Source organism: Xyrauchen texanus, chromosome 18, assembly GCF_025860055.1.
Source record: "Xyrauchen texanus isolate HMW12.3.18 chromosome 18, RBS_HiC_50CHRs, whole genome shotgun sequence".
NCBI classification, from domain to species: Eukaryota; Metazoa; Chordata; class Actinopteri; order Cypriniformes; family Catostomidae; genus Xyrauchen; species Xyrauchen texanus.
In genome coordinates this window covers 3,964,572-3,980,033 of record NC_068293.1, presented here as the reverse complement: position 1 = coordinate 3,980,033, position 15,462 = coordinate 3,964,572, and the positions used below count along the sequence as shown (strand labels likewise).

The 15,462-nt window shown below is 35.6% G+C and overlaps 2 protein-coding genes across 4 annotated transcripts in view; one reads left to right on the top strand and one right to left on the bottom strand.

Moving 5' to 3' along the window:
• tlk1a (tousled-like kinase 1a) overlaps nt 1–10,174 on the top strand; it is a 62,098-nt gene extending 51,924 nt beyond the window's left edge. The window contains exons 15-22 of the mRNA XM_052148566.1: nt 2,835–2,916; nt 3,007–3,098; nt 3,431–3,520; nt 3,613–3,782; nt 4,094–4,229; nt 4,320–4,431; nt 5,025–5,132; nt 9,227–10,174. Coding sequence (XP_052004526.1) covers nt 2,835–2,916; nt 3,007–3,098; nt 3,431–3,520; nt 3,613–3,782; nt 4,094–4,229; nt 4,320–4,431; nt 5,025–5,132; nt 9,227–9,367 — 931 coding nt within the window. The 3' untranslated portion in view covers nt 9,368–10,174. The remainder of the gene's footprint in view (nt 1–2,834; nt 2,917–3,006; nt 3,099–3,430; nt 3,521–3,612; nt 3,783–4,093; nt 4,230–4,319; nt 4,432–5,024; nt 5,133–9,226) is intronic.
• A 3,061-nt stretch (nt 10,175–13,235) lies between these two features.
• The window catches only part of LOC127658894 (neurabin-1-like), a 71,183-nt gene continuing 68,956 nt past the window's right edge, over nt 13,236–15,462 (bottom strand). For all 3 annotated transcript variants that reach the window (XM_052148443.1, XM_052148445.1, XM_052148444.1), the window contains one exon: nt 13,236–14,561. In XM_052148443.1, coding sequence (XP_052004403.1) covers nt 14,403–14,561 — 159 coding nt within the window. In that variant the 3' untranslated portion in view covers nt 13,236–14,402. The remainder of the gene's footprint in view (nt 14,562–15,462) is intronic.

Sequence of the window (15,462 nt, the reverse complement as noted above, 5' to 3'; positions counted from 1 at the left end):
ACTAGAGGGTCAGTTACCATGTTTTTACCCTGTAATGTTAGTCATGATTTCTTGCACCAAAATTGTTCATACTTTATTTTTCACGACTGTTTTCACTCTCTTTCTTACAGAAGCGCTGAACCGCAAGGTAAAAAAAAAAAAAAAAGAAACGTTGAAAAAAAAAATGGTGCCTCAGTTTGTTCCTGTCTTTAAAGAAATGCACTCTTCAAAAAAAAAAAACATTTCCTTAAAATAAATTTTTTTAAATACAATTTCACTCTTCAAAAAAAAAAATTATCTTCAAAAAAAGGAATGCGGTATCAACCTTGGCCACCAGGTGCCACTATCAATAAACATGTAATCTTATGCGTTTAACCTCTTAACCAGCACCCCTATTTTTGAGAATTTTCTGAAAATGACATACCCAGATACAAATGTCTGTAGCTCCTAAACCATATGGTCCACATTCATAACTTTAACACTTGAAACTTTGTTACCCAAGAGTCATATTAATTCAAAAGTAGCATAGGAACAGAGTAAAACAAGGTCAAATTTACATGAAAGTGACTCACGATTTCTATGAATGAACTTCATTTAGGGAAAAATGTATCAGACTTTTATGTTAAAGGCCTGAAAACACCATAAAGATAAAACTGAATGTCTGACCATGTTCTGATTCAAATTTGAAGATGATACTCCCAAAAATGTAGTTTCTGTAAGCATTTATTCAGGGAAAGTCTAGGCGTCCTTTCCAAAACGCCATTTGGATACTCCAAATGGACATCTGGTAACCAAATGACATAAGGAGTAAACACTACATACTACATACATGTATATCAATTCAGAACTGTTCTGCTCATCAAACCACACAAGAAAAAATGATTTCAGCACAACATTTTAACATTTTAACAAAATACTATTTATTTTGAACAATTCTGATAGCAAAAACAGTGAAACAAAAAAAACTCACTTCATGTATGCATTTCAAAAGTGAATGTTTTACAACTAATTAATAAATTATATAAAAAGAAAACAACATTTGTAATTGCAACAGTGTTTTTTACTCAAATAAATTACAATAAACTGATAATTATAATAAATATCCAATTACTAAAGAAAAAAAAAAGCAATTACAGTATTTACAGTATTTATGTTGATCCAAGGCAGTCACTAACAAGGTTTGTTACCAACTGGAAACCAAAGCCACTGAAAGACAGGAAAGATAAAGATATTTTTGTTATATTATATGCATCATAAATATAATGTGTGTGTGATATAAATATTATGTCTTTATGTATAATATACAGCTATCACCTAGCTACTCGTGTAGCCTCGTGTCTTTGCTAGTCATTTTATAATCAAAAACATGATATGAACAGAAAAACTGCCAATACTTCATAAACATAAAAACTCAAGACGATGTGTTTCAACTTACCGATCTAATACGGGATCGAGTCCATGGAGAAACATGTCCTCTTCAGCCGAATCGACACTTGACACCGTGCTCTCTCTGTCTAAGATGTCTGTTTCTGCGTCTTTCTGCTGTTCTTCGTCGCTACTCCTCATTACCTCCTCCAAAACACTCTCAACACCACAAAAACTCCTCTTCAGTCGACGATCCATGATGTAGATTGTTAGATATAATGTTAGAATAAATCCGCGCGTTGAAACGAGCTCCGTGTAGCAAAACAATGGTAAAAACTGTGCGCGCTGTGCGTAAAATGACGAAGAGTGCACGAGTGGACGCACTTGTATTAGACCTATGTATTAGACAGATCTTCTGAGGTAAACTAAGCAAACTGTCAATCACTGCAATCGTGTTTTAGTTGGTTAATACTCCCATCCATCAAAATTTTGCTGACCAGACATTGGGTGGCTTTTATCCAATCAAAAACCGAGGTGCGAGAGTGACAGGTCCCGCAGCCTGTTGGTGCGCTCCCTTCATATTTTGGTCATTACAGAGCCTGTGATTGAAGGAGAGAAACAGGGAATGGCTCATTTTATCAGAAACAGTCCAAACTACGGGGGAGAGATGGTTTTTGAACATTGGAATACAAATTAGAATCGATATTTCATTGAAAGTGAACATGATGGATTACTCTAACTGGAAGCGCTCATGAAAACTGAGGAGGATATTTCGTTTTTTCCCTATTTTTTTGTTGTTTTGGATTAAAAAGTGGGATGCATTTTGAAGAGTAGACCCTTACATTGAAATGTATGCTGGTGTTTCTTGGATTCGATCCGAACTGATCTGAACCATAGGAGATGAAAGATGAGTATTGCCGTTTATTTTGTTCATATTTACAGGGTCGGTCTGTCAGCATTTAATTTAACCCTTTCCTCTCTGGTGTATTGATTGCAAAAACAAGTTCAGAACGTGATTTTTGAGTGTTTTAGCTATCAAATGATGCATAGTTTATGATAGTTGATTGAATATTTGTTATAAAACAAAGGTAATAAAATTATAAACACGCCCCCACGGCCCGCCCACGCCCCCCTGCGGGTATAAGGCGTTAATGCTGACTTTTTTTTTTTTCATTTTCTTTTTTTCACCTTGCGGTTCAGGGCTTCCATACTTTCTGAACCTTACAATTAAACAAACTGTTTTTGTCACTGTACCTTTAAGATTTTATGTAAATTGCCTCTGTTATGATTGGATGACATCTTTGCATGTGAAATGAGTAACAATACCCCATGTGGGTGGTCCTATTTGAACGATGAACGGGTGAACTGGTAGGGAGCTTTGTGTTGTGAATGTTAGTTTGTCCTCATAGTACATCAAAGTTTCATTTTAATAGAGCATGTCATGAAACCTTGAACGTTTATAAATGAAATGTTCCTGTTGATATTTCCAGATTCAAGGACCACCCCACTCTGAATGAACGCTATCTGCTCTTACACCTGCTGGGCAGAGGGGGTTTTAGTGAGGTCTACAAGGTATATTTAACCCTCATTCATAACAGAAAGTGATTCATGCTAACTTTTGAGAGATGAATGGATCATTGACTTCACCATTCTGTTCTTCAGGCTTTTGATTTAATAGAGCAACGGTATGCTGCTGTGAAAATACATCAACTGAACAAAAACTGGAGAGAGGAGAAGAAAGAAAATTATCACAAGTATGTTCCTCCTCTTTGATTCTGTTTAAGGAACATTCTGGGTTAAATTAGAGCTGTGTTCAACCCGGAATATTCCTTTAAGCTTTGATAATCTCTTGTGTTGTTAACCATTTATTTAAAGCCTTTTCCATGGGGTTGTCATGTGGTACATGAACAGGTTTGCATCATAGTGTGGTGTTCTGTGTCTCATGTGCCGTTTTGTGAGTGTATTTCCATGTCGATTGGTATTCTGCACGGCACTTGAAATGTTCGGAAATCTGGTCTCTCGTGAGTCTGGCCGCCTGGGTCTCACCTCTGTTGCCCATGGTAACCTCTGCCTCTCTCCTCCACAGACATGCCTGTCGGGAATACCGAATACATAAACAGTTGGATCATCCCAGAATAGTCAAACTGTACGATTACTTCTCACTGGACACAGACACGTGAGTTGCAGCCACGAAAATGTCACCTACAAAATATTGAAGCATATCAGTGAGGAGAATTCAAATGACATGGCGTTGTCTGTCCCCTGCAGATTTTGTACGGTTTTGGAATACTGTGAAGGAAATGATTTGGATTTCTACTTGAAACAGCACAAGCTGATGTCTGAGAAAGAAGCTCGGTCAATCGTTATGCAGATTGTTAATGCATTGCGATACCTGAACGAGATCAAGCCACCCATAATACACTACGACCTCAAACCTGGTGAACGAACACACACACACACACACACACACACAAACACACTTGACTTTTGGCACTTGACAATTTGATGAGATTTAAATTCAGATTAGTCACTATCCAATTCCAAAACGATTCTCGATGCATCTACATTTTTCACAATCATTTTTTGATTATATTGCTGTTTCTGTTGTTTTATAAAGGCAATAAGTCACTGGAAGCCGCATGTTACAGTGCTTTTATCATATATATATATATAATATTTATACTCAATCCATTAAAGAGAATGATGTGCTTGTGTCATGATTTCTTTGTGCTTGTGTGATTATTTATAGGGAATATTTTACTGGTAGATGGGACTGCATGTGGAGAGATTAAGATCACCGATTTCGGATTGTCTAAAATCATGGACGATGACAACTATGGAGTAGATGGAATGGACCTGACGTCACAAGGGGCAGGAACTTACTGGTAACTCGCACTCACTCTCAAATTTTCTCTCACATTCACTTTTGTGTTTTTGCCTTACAAATATGTATCAAATGTGTCTTGTTCCTGTAGGTATTTACCCCCTGAGTGTTTTGTGGTGGGTAAAGAGCCACCAAAGATCTCCAATAAGGTGGACGTCTGGTCTGTTGGTGTTATATTTTTCCAGTGCCTCTATGGACGAAAGGTGAGGAGGAGTTCTTGGGAGTAAAATTGGAAAATTCTTAATACCATTTACCATAACAGAGGCCCAGTATACACTTGGTGTTCATGTCCATCTGAGGTGATCCGAGCACAAGTGGACAGTCGAAACAGTTTGCCGCTTACAAATGTTAATAACATGCATCTCAGACGTGTCTCTCCTGTGACCACTAATGTTCGGCTTTTGAGATTCTCTGATCTCATGACTGCATGCATCACTCACTACATCAGGTGTTACTGCATGTTTATAATGCATAAAAGAAGAGTATGCACATTAATCCAACTGTGCGTACTATCATTGCCTTGTGTTTAAATGAAAATAGACCATGACAGAAATGTTACAAATTAGTCCATCAGAGTTATTTGTATATCAACCTCCTCTGATGATGTGTAAGATTTTCACTGGACATTATGGTCAACCATTTTTTTTATTTTTTTGGACTTTGGGAACTTTTGCATTCACTTTTATCGACACCTCAATTTGAATTTATTACACTCTGTTTGGTGAAGTGACAAAGTGATTACGGTAGATTTCATTTGGTGGGATTGAGTTAACCCGTGTGATTTTTGTTTCTCTAGCCATTTGGCCATAACCAGTCCCAGCAGGACATCTTGCAGGAGAACACCATCCTGAAAGCCACAGAGGTTCAGTTCCCTTCCAAACCAGTTGCCAGCAATGAGGCAAAGGTCAGATTTCTCGGATAAATAATCAGTGTATGTAGTTGACATGGCATGTCACAGCAGTTTCTGCAGTCCTCTCAAACTATTGGAAACATTTTTCTCATTCTTTTACAAATAGGAGGCATGCGGTTTTTATGACCACTTTTAAACATATTCACTTTCCCTGATGTACGTGCATATTGTCATCTGTAGTTTGAACAGTTAAACACGTGAGCTGCTGTCACTAACACTCTGTTGACTTGGTCCTGGGGTTGCCAACATCAAGATATGGTTTAGGTTCACAATACATTAATTCTTGAGAGAAAAAAATCATTTCAAACAGTGGGGGGAAATTCTCATGAAACTGAGCATCATGGTAGTGAGGAGTTCTGTTTAAAAATCATTGAAATTCTATTCTAAAACTTAAACACAACAAATTTACCTGTTATTCATCTTGCACATACAGTAAATATTACAAAGCATTTCAAGTTTTATTTGAGATTAAGGAATTTTCTGGTTATATTCTCATTACCGCAACATGTCCAGAGTCAAAATTATGACCATTATAATAAAAAATAATAAAATTTTTAATGTATGTTGTTCCCAAGATGCAATAGCAAAATAAATAAAATAATAATAATAAAATATTGTTTGAATGTTGCAGTTGTATCTATATGTCTTGTTTTCAACAACAACTAATGCTAAATTTGTAAGACAATACATTTAATGATTAATTATGACCACTAAATTTGTTTTGAAATGTCTCTGTAAAACCAAGCAATCATTTTTGCTCACTTGTAATGGGTGCTCTTATCATTAGTGTTTTTTTGTTAGGTAACCTCCTTACTGCAACACACTTATTACTGAAATATTTACTGATACCTTAAAAATTTAGACACACAAGAACATTTGAACATTATTAAATACCAGATTTGGTCATTCATCTTTAGACGAACCATTAGACATAAAGTTAATACAAGAATATTGTATTAATCTGGAAAAGGTGCAGATTTGGTTAGTGTGTTTCAGTAATGACAAATTATTTAAAGGGGTCATGACATACTCATGAAATTTAAAAAAAAAAATTTTTTTTTAAATAATTTTATTATCTTCCTTGAGGCACACTTAAACTGTCAGTAAAGGTTACAGTCATCATTTTATAATATATGATTATTTTCCACCCTGTCTCTGACCCTCTGTCTGAAATACTACATTTTAAGCCCTCTAAACCTTTAAGACTTCAGATTAAACGCTTGGGCTGGGAAAAAAAATCGATTCTGTTACAAATCGTGATTCTTGAGACAAACCATTTTAAAATCATCTCCCTGATTAAATTATCTTTTTTTATTTAATAAACATATATTATTTTTTTTATCTTAATGCTACAATAATTAATCGATAAATATAGGAAACTATATTTGTGCAGAGTTCCACATTAACAGGTTTTGCTCTCTGAGATGTTTTGTCTCTTTAATTCTTTACATTTAGTCTTTTAATGCACCATCAAAATCCTCTGCTGCGATCAATGTTCCTGTTATTATGCACAATCCAAAAGTTTATTTGAGACGTGTTGTGGAGAGTATTTGTCAGAATTCATTCTGCAGATTCTGTCTGACACTGCTTTAATAACTAGTTTTGCTGTAAAAAAGCTTCTCAAACTGATGGATGCCATAAACTGCATGTCGTGCCCCCACAAAATATATGATCTTACAAACATGTTATTCATGCGCAGTGGCGGGTAATTTCACACATTTACCTGTCACTGTCGATACTGCTTAACACAAAGATGCATGCTCGAGGAAACACCTGATTGTATTTTGAAGAACAGATGAAAGAAATGCCGGTAATGTGCGTCTGATGTGCTTTATTTTTTTTATTACATATTTTATTGATTCCAATCATAAAACACATACAAACACAACATAATATACAGAATCACTTATTCACATTCAACCACTCCCTCTGAACATTCCCCTATTTTGGGGGGTAAAATGCCCAAATACTTAATGCCCTGTTTGGGCCACTGGAATGTGCCCGGCTGAAAAGCCGTTACTGGGCAGTGCACTGTCAGAGCCAAAGATCAATCAATTCAATATTTCACAGATGGGTGCAAAAATGGTCCAGGATGCCTTCAGAACCGCAAGATACAGTGCAGCTGAATGAAACAAATGAAGCTTTCCTTTTTAGAGTTCTAACTTGACAGTGCATCTTTTAAAAGTGGTACGAGGTGTATGATAACGGCCCAAGCCGTTCATCTAGTGTATGAAAACATTTAAATCCAGATATGCACATGAAGGTGTCCCTTTGGTGTAGATGAATCTCCCATAACAGGCCCATGTCTCTCATCTTCACCTGTGTGACTGAGCACCTGTGGGCGGGGCCAAGGGTGCAATGTTGAAAAATAGGCATTGATGTCTTGCTGAAGAGACAGTCATATGCAGATGCCTTGTGGCGTCACAAGTTCCACAAATTCTAAACGGCCCGTTTCTGGAGCCTGATTGAAATAAATGTTTCTTTTTTTCTATTTGGAAGGAAGTTTTGAGTTCTGAAACTTACAGTATGTTTTAAAGTACAATAACCTCTTATATATCAAAAGACCAAGGGAAATTTGATTCCTCATGTCATGACCCCTTCATTTGGTGATTTAATGATTCATTTATTTATTTGTTTGAGCCTCTACTAAATGTTGACTTGTGAAATGAAAAGGTGGTGGAGGTGGCAAGGAAGATGTGTTTTTTAATGGTTGATTGATTATTCAGCTAGTATGTGCTATTAATAATTTAATCAAACAAAAGACTTCGTCTTTGAATGAACTAAATGTGCAAATATCACCAAATATGTTTGGAATAAACCGTTTTTATCATTCTTTTAATGATACATAAGTTCACTATTCCTGTAACTTAAGCAATATATTTGGTGGGTTATAATACATTTTATCAGAGCAGATTGTTTAATCATGTGCTGCTTTATAAGAACTGTTTATTCCAAACTCAGTTTGTGATGTGTGGTGAAAGCATTCAAGGTCTTTTAATTATGAACTTTTAATAAATATTAGCCATTATTAATCCTAACTTCTAATAATTTATAAGTTTTACATCCATGTTTAATTCCCCTTTGCAACATCTGTGCACCCCCTAGCATGAGAACCACTGTATTAAAGTATACTCCCTTAAACAACATTCATAAACAGAATTTAAACATGGTCTTTAAAAATGAAAAAATAAATGAAATTGAATAATAAAAGTGCACTGTCACTATAATTGAATAAAAATTAGGAAAAGGCTTGGTAAAAAATCAAACCGCACAATTATAATTTTTTTCCTCTTCATCCTCTTCATTTTAATCCTAATTTTGCCTCGAGATTGCAGTGAAAATGGAATGTCAAATCATTAAGTGCATTTTAGTTTTTCATTTCACAGGGATGACGAATTGTCACCATGAAAATTAATATGAAGATTGAATCAATACTTCAAGCAATTCATGAATAACTTAATACAATTTTTAATTATGGCACAGGTTTTATGCCTTCTTTCGTTGAGTGATGCGTAACCGTAAACCTGACAATGAAAAGACAAGATAATCAACCCAAACATAATGTTTAAATGAAAATGGATGCAAAATAGTGCTAAAATGAAATACGAGTGACATTTATGATTAATTTAACAGTTTTATAATTTTAGAACTATTTCATTATGTATTTAATGATTTATTTAAATGTAAATATTTATTAAATGATTTTATTTTGAGTAATTTGGCCCAAAACTTGAGTTTATATTGGCATAGAATTTAAACTGCTATCTTACAATTAATTAATGATTAATTAATGCAAAAGCTGATCAATTATGATGCTCTTCAGTTTTTGCATTTGTAATAAATTACCTGTTTTATATGTGAGGCAATGTTGTAATTTAGGTTTTAATTTAAAAAAAAATCTCTTATTAATGTGAGTATTGTCAGAGAATTCGCTCCATATAAGAAAACGCTATTTTAAGACTACTTGAAGATTATTTTGTGCAAAAACTGGTAAATTATGACTAATTCTGCTTTTTCATTTTTTAATGAATGAGTGGTTTAATTTGTGAGGCAATGTTGTAATTATGGCATGTAACTATTTTCTGCAGGCATTCATTCGCCGGTGTCTAGCCTATAGGAAAGAGGATCGGTTTGATGTGCACCAGCTGGGCAGTGATTCCTACTTGCTTCCTCACATAAGACGGGCCAGTTCCTCAGGAAACCTGGCACCAAACTCTGTCTCATACTGACAACTTTCACTGACCACTCAGACTGACGGCTGTCTGATCTCCAGGACCATTTTCCACAGAGTCATAAAGAAAAGAAGTTGGCTTCCTCTGGTTGAGTCTGCTGCACCGAGACACTGAGTTTACTAAGAGAACAATATAAAAGAATGAAGAAAAAAAAAAAGGCAGAATGAAGAAATAACAATGCCTTGTGAAGATTTTATAAGGAACAGCCACTGTTCAGTACATTGAAATGGGACTGTTGGTTGTCATTTGATTTTTCACATGGTTGCCTCCGAGTTCAAAGGGGAGATCTGGCAAACCACTATAAATTCACATGGTCTCTAATGAAGTCACAATTTTTCTTAAAGAGCCTACATTCACAGTTACTGTAACTGGCCTGAAATGGTTTCGTTCTTCACTTGGTAGTGCTGTTGTGTGATTTCAGACAACAGTGTTTGCTTCCCTTGATTTGTTCAACTAGCTATGAGAATGTAATTCTAGCATAGTAGGCCCTGCCAGCATACTAATGTTAAATGCACAAAAATAACCAAATGTAGACAAACGACAATGTACAGAATCCTATGCAGGACAAGATTTAAAGTATCCCCTCTGGAGAGTTAATGTATATTTGCTGTACAGGACATTCATTTCAGATTCAACAGATTCGTTCTGGACTGAGGTTTAACATGTTTGCCCTTTTTATCTTGTAAACTTGTTTCCCTGGTGTGTTTCTTGATGTTGCTCTTTAAAAAGCACTGTATAATGTACTTGGTATAAATTGTACAGTACTGTTAAAAGATAATTGACAATAAATGTCAGGAAGCTCAATGAAGTGCGTTTTATTTGCTGTGTTGATTTGAATAGCTGTTCTGTGGCGCCTCCCAGTGGCCTCTTAAAGTACAGCACTAGACCTCTGTGTCAAGTGAGGTGTAAGTTTACACCTGAGCAAGTTTAACCTTCCAATTATGATTGGTATCAATATGTGTAATACTAATAACTTTTCTGAATTTGTAAGGCTGTTTTGTTTTTTACACAGAATGCTGAATCTTAGATAACACTTTTTCAAGACACAAAATCATTGTCTCATTCGCTGCATTGTTCCTGGTGCATCCACGAAAGTTAGCATGAAACATTGTTGCCTTTTTTTATCTGAACTATGCTGTATGTGATTCGTTTGATATATAGGTGTATAATTTAAAACAATTAAGAAATCGATTGACAGCCCTAATTTGAACACTGTAATCTATGAATGTTATTGCCTTAGGTACAACTGGGGCTGTCAATCATTTCAAAATTGTAATTAAAATTATTACATGCTGATTAATTAATTGCATGTATCAGTATTTGCTGAGAAACGCCCCCAAATAATATATTTCATTTTGATAGTATTGCATTGCATTATTATGGCAGACAAGTTTTAGCTGATTGATTAGCTAAAAAGTGCCTTTAGAAGTCAGTGTACTATTTGTTTTATTTCCATATCATTGAACAAGCCTACAGTCAACAGTATCTCATTATAAAATTTAGTGTCAATCTGTCTAATTCTCATAGGACGTGTTCTTTCATCTCATCTGTGTTATCTTTAAAGTCCTCGATCTTTCAAACATACATACTGGTGGCCAAAAGTTTGGAATAACGTACAGATGTTGCTGTTTCGGAGGGAAATTGGTACTTTAATTCACCAAAGTGGCATTCAACTGATCACAAAGTATAGTCAGGATATTACTGATGTAAAAAACAGCACCATCACTATTTGAAAAAAAAATATTTTGATCAAATCTAGAATTTTGGAGTTCTTTGACTACTGAATGTTCTTGGACAGGTGTTTTATCAATGTTTTTTCCACGGAACGATCCAAAACACTTTAAACTGCAGTAGAGTCTATTGAAGAGACAGTTAAGTCTATCCCTCACAGCATCGTCAAAATCAAAGATGGCGCTGGCGGCAATAAGGTCGCAACATCTCATCCGCATCTTCCATAGACGAATGCATTGTCAACGATTACATATAAACTTTTAAAGGCAGACCTACCGTAAGCTCCAAGGTTGTTCATCCAGTGGTAGGGTACAACGAGGCTAAGGCACCCCTTAAGGAAATGTTGCTTTTTTCTGGTCACAAAATGTGTCAAGAAAAAATATTTAATTTAATTGAATATTGATAAGAATGGATATGAAAAGAAATGATAACGGAAAGTTTAGATTTGTAAAAAAAATATGTTTACACCACACTTTTAAACGGTTTTACGGGTTTAAAGTGATATTGTGTAGATACTGGGGCAATAGTTATAATAGGACACAATCTGTCAACTAATGCAGATCATTTTGAGACAGCAAGATGCTTTTTTAAGTGACAAATTAAGATGATGCTTACTCAAAATAACTACTTCAGAAAAGGCTGCATCATGTTTTGTTCATTTCAAACTCATTTGGCATTTTATTACATCAAGTATTCTATAAACAAACTGATCTCTATTATGATTGAATGAGTCAATGTAAACCCACTTTGAACATTTTTCAGAACAAATCTATTCACCTCACTTACAAAAAACAATGTGTTTAATAGAGACCTTTAGCCCATGCAACAGGGGGGCTTTTTACCCCAAATATTATCCTTTCACTTACTGACAGTTATTAAAAATATGTGATTTAATGACCTTAAACAAAAGTGAAAATGATAAATATGTTGTCTCTTAAGAAATGTTTTAATTTCAGTGAATTTTGTAAAAAATATATAAAATTTGATCAAATTGCCTCAAATTCAAACTTTAGAGATCACATGCAAATATCTCATGGCTCAGGAACATTTTCCAGTGTGTAGTGACATCAAATCAATGGAGCCTTTTGCCCCGTTGTACCCAATATGCTTCCTTTGAAGCCATCAGTCTGCATTATTTAAACTTCATTGTTTAAAAATGGTGTTTGATAGCAGAATTCCTGATGAACAACTACATTACCCATGATCCAGCAGAGGAAGCTTCACCAATCAGAGAACTGTGGCCGACAAGGCCCATGAAAAGAGCCCAGAAGTAATTGCCCACTCCAATGTCGCAACCAAGACAGTCTCCCTACTCGTACATATCGGAATATTTAGCAATAAACATAAAATATATGGTTAATATACTTATAATCAACAACCTAAAATTAATAGTTTATGTTCCCATCCTTTTTTATTCTATTACATCATTGGTGAAGCTTCATGGGATTGTAGTTCATACCCTCGAGAAAGACCTTTGAAAGAAGATTGACAGTCCTGTATCTTTGTCTTTTTGTCAGATTTTTATTTCAAATAAAAGGTTGTAATGTTGTGATTCACCACAGAGCTTGTTACTTTGGTTCATAGCTTACAACTCTTTTATGGGGGATTTTATGAAAAGTCTATGGAAAAAAATGGAACCTACCATACAAATTAACGTGGAGAGCCGTAAACTGACATCTACCAATAGCAAAATCGTCCGTCACTTCTCTTATTAAACAGCAAATTTATCGTAGTAAACTCAACACATAGTTCACTCCAACATTATTTAGTGTAAAACGTGTTGAAGATTAGCAGACAGGTGGTCAATTTATAGTTTATTCAGAACACTAGCGTGTCTCTATTGACATACATTCATAAAGGATGGACTCCGATCTCCTTGCCAGTGTACCGCCAAGTAACCATTTTGCTACAGACCTAGATACAACATAAACTTGCCATCTGCACACAAACATTGCTAGATATTTTCTCAGAACTTCACTACATTCTGTTGTTCAAGTATCCAAATACTTGTATGTGAATCCTTCTCTGCTATATGACCGATGAGTGTGCAGTGACTAGATAGAAGTTTTCATATTTGAGAATGGTCCCACTGTTAAGGAAACCCTGTTTGGGATTCTTCATTAAACACATACACTTTGTTACAAGAGGTGAAAGCATTTATTTTGCAGCTTATACACTATGTACCAGATAGAAGGCCTGATTCGATTATTCAAGTGTCTTTGTCCAAAATCAAGTTTTACGTAGTAGAAAAATATATCATAACCACAGGACATAGAATCATGATGACATGCATCTCTTTTTAAAACAAATTTTAAAAGCAGACAGTAATCCATTACTTTAATTCAATGCACCTTCAGTTAACAAAATAAACTTTGGCCATGGTCACTGCTATATTTTGTAACAATGATGTATTTTATCGCAGTATTTGTGATGTACGATACAAATCCTCCAAATGTATTAGTCAAGCTGAGATGTACAGAAAAAACACCTTTGAGTTTCACTCTATGTACTTCAGAATTAGCAAAAATGGTTTTAACCAACGAGCTATTCTACTTAGTAGAAAATGTGTGTAAAAGTTAGATGTGTTTTCCTTAAAGCTATGCTAATAATTGTGTATAAAATATTTCATTTGTACATTTATAATCTGCGTCCCCCTTTGATTCCGTAAAAATATAGTGCTCAAATCACTGTACAAAGTTCCAGCAAACCTACCCATGCAGCTCCACAGGCCAAAAGTACTCCTAAAAACACAATTACAAATATTTAAAAAGCACTATTCATGCCACAATAGTAGTGGCAAAGTTGTGAAAATAGGCATCTAAATATATATTCCCTTAAAAATAGCAAGCTTGTTTTATAGCCCCTACAGTGGTATCATAAAATACGATTCAAACTAATAAGAGGTTTGGTCTGTTACGGTCTTCCAAACCATCTTTTCACAAATTATTCTGATAAACTTTTTGATTGTTTGTACCACAGATGAGTACAGTCTGTAGACTCTAAGCAAACTGACAGCTTGCATATAGACGACTTCTCATATTTGTGCATATAAGTCAGAGTAAGAAACCATTACCTGTTTTTAACTCATAACAAGATTAATTAGTGTCTGATTGCTGACTATACTCTATAAGCGAGTATAATATTCATTCAGTTGTCACTACAGAGTAGTAAACTGTCTAGAAATGATCATTTACATGTTAGAGGAAGTGGTATCAGCCTGAGAGACTTTAAAACTAAAGCGCCAAACTATCCATTTAAGTGAAAAGATGAAATAAGAAAATGTGGCATGCACTGAATATCATCAGCACAACGAGTCAGTGTTGGCAGGCAGTCTTCCGCTGCGTCTGGCCTCTCTCTCTCGCTTTTCCCGCTGTTTCTCCATCTTCTCCTGCGCTTTCTTCATGTCCTTCAGCTTCTTCTTGATGGTGGCACGGTCGTTCTGACTGGACACACCAAGAGCCTGCAGGAGAGTTTCAAATGAGTCTTCAACAGATGTCTGTTATTATACACTTGCTGTATGATTTACAATAAACAATATAGCATAAGCGATTCATCATTTAAGAGTCAAAAATATCAGATGATGACAATGGCATTAAGACAACTGCCACAATTAGGCCAGTTTACACTCACCGATCACTCAATACACAAATTCATGTGATTATCTAATCAGGCAATCATGTGGCAGATACGGGTCAGGAGCTTCAGTTAATGTTCTGATGATTGATGTGAATGGGAAAAAAATTTGATCTCAGTGATTTGGACCGTGGCATGATTGTTGGTGCCAGTCAGGCTGGTTTGAGTGTTTCTGTAACTGCTGATCTTCTGGGATTCTCACGTACAACAAAGTTTATGCAGAATGATGCAAAAAAACAAAAACATCCAGTGAGCGGCAGTTCTGCAGACAGAAATGCCTTGTTGATGAGAGAGGTCAACAGAGAATGGCCAGGCTGGTTCGAGCTCACAGATAGATTACGGTAACTCAGATAACCTCTCTGAGCAAATTAGCATCTCAGAATGCACAACATGTCGAAACTTGAGGTGGATGGGCTGCAACAGCAGAAGACCATGTCGGGTTCCACTTCTATCAGCCAAGAACAGAAAATGAGGCTGCAGTGGGCACAGGCTCACCAAAAAGACTGGAAAAATGTAGCCTGGTCTGATAAATCTTGATTTCTGCTGAGGCACACAGATGGTACAGTCAGAATTTGGTGCCAACAGCATGAATTCATGGACCCAACCTACCTTGTGTCAACAGTCCAGGCTGGTGGCAGTGATGTGATGGTGTAGGGAATGTTTTCTTGGTTAATACCAATCAATCATCTCTTGAATGCCACAGTCTATTTGAGTATTGTTTCTGATCA